Genomic DNA, 9,230 nt, shown 5'->3' with positions numbered 1-9,230 from the left:
AAAAGGCGAGAACAGTCCAAGAGTCACCCTGAAACTGCAGAGACAAGGGGGAAGGTGCTGAAGTTTACCTTAGGAGGACAATGAAACAAGTGCCCCTACAGTTGGAGAATTCTAGATTCTTCAGGTACTATAACGCATGCCTCCGGTTTGGGCTGCAATAAGTGTAGCTTGAGAATTCTAACTCCAGAGGGATTGTGTTCCTAGATGTGATGCCTGCCTAGTGTATGAGGTAATGCTGGGCATAGTATAAAAGACTGTAGGGAGTAATCGCTCCTTACTATTTCTATAATTTCCTGAGAAGAACCAGGATTCCTGCTGAGATCCCAGAATAGCCTGGGAGACACCTCAGGTCTATAGTAAGAAAAGAAGTAAAAAGAATAAAGTATCTGTTATCCTGACCTTGTGAGCCCACGAAGCAGAACCAATGGACCTGCATAAATGTCTCTAATAGGACGATATCGGAGAAGCTCATTTGTTAATATGCATCACCCTCTAAGTAAATCAAATGGTAAAGGAAAACATCTCTGGTTTTGTAAGGACCAAACTACAAGGGCAGATTGGTTTCCCCAAACACAGACACCCACAAGCCTGGGAGAGACTGTCTTCCTACCTCATTTAAGGAGTGTAGAAAGCACAGGTTTGAAACTAAGTTCCTAAAACATAGGAGAGCAAGCATAATAAAGGAAACAGTGAGTGCATACATATATCTACCTATATACACTAATGCAATGAAAAGAAAAAAAAGATTTTTCAGTGTCCGCTAAACTTACCTTTGGGTTGAGTCATTCACATTTCCTGTTAATTTTGTGACTCACCAAAACAAATGTTTAAGCTCTTGCTTGAAGTCACATGGAGAATACTTCTATGAAAACCAGAAAGTGGGATGCAACAAGACAGCAGTGGCTCGCATATTTAAGGGTAATGCTTAGATAACGTCATCAGAGAACCCAGACTCCAAGCTCAGCACAGCCAGACCAGCGCCTTCCTCCTGTTCCCAATGGCCCTCCTGCTGCCTCTGCTCCTGGCCCTGGTGGCACTCGGCTGGGGCCCTGCTGGCTCTCTGGGCTGTGTCCTGCCTCACAAGCACGTCCTGGTCGGCAGGAGGAACCTGGAGCTGCTGGGCCAGATGAGGAGAGTGTCCCCGTTGTCCTGTCTGCGGGACAGAAGAGACTTCGGGTTCCCCTGGGAGGCGGTGGCCGACGACCAGTTGCAGAAGGCCCCGGCCATGTCTGCGCTGCACGAGATGCTCCAGCAGCTCTTGCAGCTCTTGCTGAGAGAGGACTCGGCGGCTGCCTGGAACCCGGCCCTCCTGGAGCCGCTGCGCACGGGGCTCCACCGGCAGCTGGAAGACCTGGACTCGTGTTTGGTGCAGATGAGGGCAGATGACGGCTCTGCCCCTGGCGTTTGGAGCTCTACCCTGGCCATGAAGAGGTACTTCCGGGGCATCGCTCGCTACCTGAGAGAGAAGAAATACAGCGAGTGTGCGTGGGAGGTGGTCAGAGTGGAAGTCATGAGATCCCTGACACTCTCGGCAGCCTTGCAAGAAGGTGGAGCATTAAGGATGAAGTCATCCTTAATGAAGTCATCCTGGAGTCATCTTGAATTGAACCTCAATCAGAAACATACCACTACACTATTGCACATGTCTATGGACATTTAAAAGACTCTTAGATTAATTTTATTTTTTAAATTTTATTTTATTTTTATAAAGCCCATTATTGTTACTGTTACTGTTTTCAGCATATTGAATATGCCATGGGGAGCTTGCCAGGCTCTGCCATGCAGGCAGGATACTCTCGGTAGCTTGCCAGGTTATCTGAGAGGGACGGAGGCTTTTAGGGCAGCCTCTAATTGCCCTTACAGGTGCGCCCAATCTACCAAATGCAAGCTTTTGGTTGACTGGCATGTTGTAAGATCTGCACACTGACAAACACGCACCTGCCTGCGTCTCTGGGCAGCACCTGTTGGTTCACTCTTCGTTGGTTGGCACCACTGCCAATCCCCACCAAGATGAGACAGTGCTGGACTAGAGCAGTTACCAAGTGGATTTCATGGCACCTCAAAAGAAACTCCTGGCTTCCCACCTATGAGATGGTCGGACTTCTTTGTCAAGACCCTGAACGAACGGTTTGATGCTCTTCGTGTTCCTGGAGCGAGAAGATGCCATTGGGCTACACTAGCAGGTGACAGGGATGAATGAAGACTTTAATGGCACCTGCTCGAGCAAATCGATGAACAATGGAATAACAAGTGATACAAGTGATTTATAAAGCACTCCACAGAATTTGATTACACTTAATGTTCAAACACCAATCCCACCACCTTTACACCTTTCCACTGCCGTATTTTGTATGTTTTCATCCTAAACCCCAACCCCTGCCCCAAAGCAGAACCAAAATAATTTATTTTGTATATATATTTTTTGCTGTTTTTGGGTCACACCTAGCGATGCACAGGGGTTACTCCTGGCTCTGCACTCAGGAATTACTCCTGGTGGTGCTCAGGAGTCCATATGGGATGCCGGGAATCAAACCCGGGTCGGCTGCATGCGGGGCAAATGCCCTACCCACTGTGCTATTCCTCCCGCTCCCTATTTTGTAGTTTTCTTTGTTATGAAGAAACTGCTGAAAATGCTTGAAAAAACTTTCCTTACGAGAGTGTGTGAAGATTGTTTTATTTCACCAGGCGGCCATTAAGGCCTTTTATTTTTTTTAATACTGAGTTTTTATTGGTGATTCTAAATATGTGTTTGAACAGTTAAAGTGTGATAGGTGATTTTTAAAAATTTTTTTATTAGTGAGACACCATGAGGTACAGTTGTAGACTTAGAAATTTTGTGCTTGGGTTTCAGTTATACAATGATCAAATGGGCACTGGTGGAGGGATGGGTATTTGATCATTAAGGTCTTCTATAAGAGATTACTGGACACACAAAAGCATCTCAGAACTGAGCAGCTTGCTGCAGAGATGCCTCCAGACTTTGCACCTGCTCAGATGGGTGAGGCGTCGTCCTTTCATCAGCCCATTAAGAATGCTGGCAGCCAATATCCAGAACCCAATGAAAATCCCAGGCACACAGGATCAGTGATCGCAAACTCCAGGCCTCAAGGCATACAAAGAGCATGGACCTGTCCTTCTCATCTCCCTTCCCATGTGGGACCCTGCATGTCACGCCCAGGAACTCCCTCTTGCTGCTATTTAAGCTCATTAATGGCCACGATTCACAGACACACAGTAGAATCTTGAAACCCAGCAGCTCACTGCAGAGATTTCTCCAGACCCTAACTTTCTAAAATTTTAGAATTCTAGGAGCGTGTGGCCACTCTTGCAGCTGCACTACATCTTTTGCTGTTCCTAACAAGCAATACAAAATAAATTATCTATCATCTGCCTGGTTTGGCAAGTTTGAGTGGTGGTGAAAAAATTCAAAATAATGGTGGGGAGGTGTGATGGTGGTGGGACTGGTGTCAAAATATCGAATGTAATCCTTTATTGTGAGCAACTTTATGAAAATAAATTTAATTAAAAAAGATTGCTAATATGTTACTAAAGGTTGAGCCTTGTGTGCTTATATATATACATATGTATCTGTAAAAATATATTTTCCTCTAAGCTACTTTAAACTCCTTCTAATATGGTGTGTTACTCTTGGAATATGAATGGTATGAGGTATGAGATGGCTCGGGTCACTTCTTGGCCACATGGTCCAGGAACAGGTTTACTCGTGGGTGAGGCTCGGCCCAGGCATGTGGAGAGCAGCCGTGAGCATGGCAGTGGTTGAGTTCTGTAGGTTTTCGGCTGCCAGAGCTGGGTCCCTTGGGGCGAGGAGGGTCCTTCCCCACCTCACTCTGGGGTACCCTGAATGAAACAGCCTGGTGTGGGTCCGGTGGCATGGCTATGCTGTATTCTTTTTTTTTTTTAATTAAATTTTATTTTTTTCTTTAATTTTTATTAGTGAAACACCATGAGGTACAGTTGTAGACTTACAAATTTTTGTGCTTGGGTTTCAGTTATACAATGATCCAGTACCCATCTCTCCACCAGTGCCCATTCTCCATCATTTGCATTTTTTTTTAAATTTTTGTTAGTGAAACACCATGAGGTACTGCTGGTGGGAATGCCAACTGGTTCAGCCCTTCTGGAAAACAGTATGGACGATTCTAAAAATATTAGAAATTGAGCTCCCATTTGACCCAGTAAATCTGCTGTATTCTTTTATGCTCTCTTCCAAGAGAGAAGGACAATGAGGATTGTGGCCATTGTATTACATCAATTTTAAGAAAATAATTTTTAAGAAAATAATTTATTGAAATAATTCAGCTAATAATTTATCCATGTTATTTGTTGAATACATGTTAAAAATATTCAGTTTCAGGGTTTCTTATTCCTCAGAGATGATGACCAGAATTTATTTATTATTAATTTAATTCTCAATCTGATCATATTTATCATCATTTTGCATACTAGATTTTGTCACAATGATGTACTAAAATTTGGAACATCATTTCACCTATGGTAGTGTTATTTATGAAATTCTCTTGGAGAAGTAACATTAATTGAAAATTTTCATTTCTTTATTTTGGGGGGGGTCACATCTGGTGTTGCCCAGAGATTACTCCCGGTTAGGTGCTCAGGGAATCACTCACTCCTGGTAGTGCTTGTAAATCATGCAAGGTACTATAGATTGAATCTCGGTTGAGTGTATGCAAAGTGAGTATCTAAAATTCTCAACCATGTCTCCAGCTGAGTACTCTTTTTTAAAACTTAAATCCTTTTGCAGAAGAGGTGCTTTAATTGAATCAATTTGTCTCGAGTGATTCAATTGTCTCGAGTCCTGTGGAGTAGTTTTTATCTCTCATCAATATCTTTCAAAACCCGGAGTTCCATGGAATTCAAGGTGTCACAAACTATAAAGTCCATAGATCATAAGATATCACAAAACAGGGTAAAGCAGAAGAGTCATTTAAAATATATGACAGTAAGTTTGCTTCTATTATAACCCAAAAATTTACAATAAAAATGTGGTTTAGGTTATGCTGGAGTGCTAGTCAATGGGTAGGGTGTTTGCATGCTGCAGACAGGATTCCCAGCACCCCAAATGTTTCCCCAAGCCTCACCAGGAGTCATGCCTGAGTCTCCAGCCAGGAGTAAGCCAGGTGGTCCCAAATAAAAACCAAACAAATACCAAAAGTATTCCTGTGAAAAAACAATTTCAGTGACTTGAAGTTAAATAAAAACGATGCAAAATTTTCCCTAAAGGTAACAAGAAACATTCAACATGTCAAATCTCCAGAGAAAACAGTAAACCTGTAAATATTAATAAAAAAACTTGCTACCACTAGATACCGAGATGAATTTTATAGTTAAATAAATTTAAACTTAGATATGAAATTTAATTGCCTACTAAACATGAAAACTATATATAAAACATAGTTTTAAGTAGCTTACATTAACTAAAAGGTATAAATTTTAAATCAGAATGTTTTAATTTTTCAAGTTAAATTCACTTAACATAAATGTAGTAAAAGCGATAAAATTGACGTTTAAATGTCAAAATATTGAAAACATATGTTAGAATAAAGTTAGTCACTTTTTATACAATTATTTAATCATTAACTATCAAACGAATTTATTTAAACAAGTTCAATACAAATTTCCTTCCCAGAGACTCGGTATTGCCCGCAATTGGACGCGGGTGGGAGAGTCCCGGGACTGTGCCAGGCTGCCCGCAGCGCATCCTCCAGGGCTTCTGGCCCCTGGGGTCGCGCCCGCCCTCACCCCGCGGGCATCCCCGGGACCTCAAGGGGCCGCAGCTGTGCTCGCGCCCTTGGCCCAGAAAAGTCTGATTTGCCCTCCCGGCTCAGAAACGTCCGATTCTGTGCGAACCACCAACCACGCCCGGATCCCTAACCTCCATCTCTCAAAAACCCCAGCAACTGCCTAAAAACGCTTTTGCTAGTGTTCCGGGGGAGAGTCAAGCACCAAATCAGGCGGAAGGGCTGCCAGGCAGTCGTGGGCTCCCTCTGCCCGGGCGATGCGGCGGGGAAGGAGCTGCCGCGGCCGCCGCGGTGGCGCGGGGCTTTTCTGCACTATTAAAGCAGCCGGACCGCCGCGATGTCCGCTCAGCGACGCGCCTGGGCTGCCGACTTGGACCCGCGCCCAAACGCCCAGGAACGGCACCCGCGCGCCCTCTCGTGGCCATCCGCAGGATCCCGCTTGCTGGGAACCAGCCCAGAGAAAAAGCGCCGCCAGGAGCCGTCACCGTGCCAGCGCGCCCCCTCGAGGACGCTCAGGGAAGCACTGAGTTCGCCATGGTCCCCAGGTACTTGCTGATGGCAGGAGTGATGCTCTACCTCCTTCCTGCGTGCACTCAAGAATGGAGCCAGGCTCTGCAAAAGAGGGACAAGAGGGAAATCGCTATGCTTCTGAGTCAGCTGCAAAACACCCCGTCTCACTCATGCCTGAATGACAGAGAAAACTTCCAATTTCCGTGGAAGAGAGGCAATAGCACCCCAATCCAGAAGGGCCAAGGCACCTGTCTCTACCAACTGATGCTCCAGCAGATCTTCATGCTCTTCAGCATTGACCACAGCCTCGCTGCCTAGAACCGCAGCGTCCTGGAGAAGCTACTCTCTAGCCTTCATCACAGCCTGGAACATCTAGAGCGCAAAGAAGAGGGCAGCCCAGCTTGTCTCTCTTTGGGAAATGTTGTGAGAAAGTACTTTCGAAAAATTAAGCTGTATCTGAATCAAAAGAAACACAGTGCGTGTGCCTGGGAGATTGTCAGGGGGGAAATTCAAGCCTCCTTTGCCCTCATGAAACAATCATCGAAGAGAATTTAGCACACCAGAAGAAGGGTATATCTGGTATTCTCAAATCAATTAAAATGCTGTTAAGACCTCAAAGGAAACCAATTTATGTATCAGCGGGGTAATATTTGAGGTGACATTATTTTTGCAATATATCAAATATCTGTTAAGAGAAGAACCTGATCAATTTTATTAAATAAATAATTTTTATAACTATAAGTTGTATTTAAGTTCTTGGAAATGTGGGTGGCAGTACCTATTCACAGTGCTCCCGAGGCACTCCCATTCCTCTGTGTTTACCTGTAATCTTTCTTTGTGCTCTGCTTCCACAACAGGTCAATCACCTTTATCTCCTAATCAGACTCTGTTAATTTGTAACTATTTCTTTTCTCTTCCCCTTATGTCCTTTGCCAAGTTAATTCAGTGTACTGTCCTTTTTGTATTTCCTAACACAGGAAGACAGTTAATCCCTTCTTTTGTTAGATGGGAGTTAATTGACTCCGACAGATATTCACTCCTGAGTTCTCAACTTAAGCATCAGGTGCCCTTACATCTTAGCAACCAAAAGCTGCTCACGATGAGGGACTGAATGGACCCATGGCAAGCTGTGAGCTACCCTGGAAATAAAATGGACCAGGCCAAAGCGCCGGAATACTTAACTATAAGTTAAAAGCATGGTCATGCATGGAGAAATTCTGTCATGATCCAAAAAAGTAATAAGTAGATTAGGACCCTGCTAGGGTTAGGATAGATTAATCTGGCCTGAGCACTGTTGTCGGAGATCTTTAGCGAGATGTTCCCAGGATAGCCACCCTACAAGCTTAATGTATCTCTTACTGTGTCCATACAACATGACTAATTTTATTAAGATGAATGTTTAAATGGTTATTGGACTAATGAAAGGAGAAAAAAACCCTGGGTAGTATTTCGCCCTTGAGCCACATCTCCTGGCTGCGGTCATCAGAAAGGGCTTTCAAAATGTTGATTGTGCTACCCACTTAGGTGTGGCTGCTCCCTCCAGTGCTGGGAGTTGGGAGAGACTAGAGAGAGACCGAGGTGGAGAGTGGAAGAGCAGAGAGATGAGTGAGGGGAATAGGCAAAGATGGGAATGAGCTGAGTGGGATTGAAACAGGGGAGTGGGGAGAATAGAATAAACAGTAACTGATCACCAACCAACCTGGCCCTCGTTTCCTCCTACCTCCACCCATGGCATTGGCCATCCTGGGTGGGGTAGTGGCATGAGACTACAGAACACAGGCGGTGAGAGAGAGCCGCAGGATTCCTAGTCATTTAGTGACTACACCACCTCCTCTTCATCCTCCTTCTTCCTCGTCCTTGTCCTCGTCCTCCTCCTCCTCCACATCCTCCTCTTCCTCCTCCTCTTCCTCCTCCTCTTTCTCCTCCTGCTTCTCTCTATTTCTGTTTTTCTCTCTTTCCTTTTGGGCATCATGGTTTCCAATACAGATACTGAAAGGTTATCATGTATATACCTTTACTGACTTTAAACACTCAGTGGTTCTTGTCCAGAGTGATCTGTTCTGTTATTGTCATACTGGTACCTTCTCAATCCTAACTGCTGTTCCCCTCTCTCATGCACATACACACACACACACACACACACACACACATAAACACACACACTCACATTTGTGACAAGTGCCAACCATTGACCAGTGTGACCTATTTCTGTATGTAGACTTTGTAGCCAACATTTATGTTGTGTCTACACACATGTTAAATTTTGGATAGTTTTTGTTTATTGGATTGTTTCTGTTTATTCTGACCTTATGGCCCCAGTGATGAGAACCACATGTACCTATAGGAATGTCTTTAATAGGGAAATATCAGAGAAGCTTCTTTGTTAATATACATCGCTCTTTACAGTAAATCAAATTTACAGTAAATGAAAACTATCTTTTTTAGTAGATAACTGCAAGGGAGGGCTGGATTCCCTAAACACATACAGATACCCACAATTCTTTCTATATAAACTAAGGAGTGTGTAGACAGTGGTAGACACAGGTCTAAAATTTTTCCCTAAAATATAGGAGAGCAAATATCATTAAGGAAATAGTGAGTGCACTCTTATGCCTACCTAAACACACTTTTGTCTTTTGGACAAAGTACTTTTTCAATGGCTGCTAAGCATACATTTGGATTGAGTCATACAAATTTCCTGGGAAAGTTCCATTTTTCTGCCCCTCACCAAAGGTTGAAGACATTGTTTCATGCCACATGGAGAAAACTTAAATGAAAACCAGAAAATGGGAAGTAAAAGTAGAGGGCAAAAGTAGAGGGCAAAAGTGAAAATCTGGGTACCCTATTTAAGGGTTGTACTCAGAGACCGGCTTCAGAGAATCCAGACTCCAAGGTTCACTGGAAGCTCAGCTCAGCCAGACCAGCGCCTTCCTCCTGTTCCCA

The 9,230-nt window shown here is 44.0% G+C and overlaps 1 protein-coding gene across 1 annotated transcript; it reads left to right on the top strand.

The window, feature by feature from the left end:
• The first annotated feature begins 997 nt into the window (after positions 1-997).
• On the top strand, positions 998-1,660 carry LOC130026558 (interferon omega-1-like). Its single transcript, XM_056117412.1, has one exon. It carries the CDS (start codon positions 998-1,000, stop codon positions 1,658-1,660), a length of 663 nt encoding a protein of 220 aa, XP_055973387.1.
• Positions 1,661-9,230: the final 7,570 nt, after the last annotated feature.

The sequence above is a fragment of the Sorex fumeus genome, unplaced genomic scaffold (genome assembly GCF_029834395.1).
Source record: "Sorex fumeus unplaced genomic scaffold, SorFum_2.1 ptg000034l, whole genome shotgun sequence".
In the NCBI taxonomy this organism is placed as follows: domain Eukaryota; kingdom Metazoa; phylum Chordata; class Mammalia; order Eulipotyphla; family Soricidae; genus Sorex; species Sorex fumeus.
The sequence above is the reverse complement of the archived record's forward strand: the minus strand, read 5'-3'. Positions and strand labels throughout refer to the sequence as shown.

What these genes read in the sequence shown, in the direction of transcription:
- LOC130026558 (XM_056117412.1), top strand. Translation starts at nt 998, where the DNA reads ATGGCCCTCCTGCTGCCTCTGCTCCTGGCCCTGGTGGCACTCGGCTGG.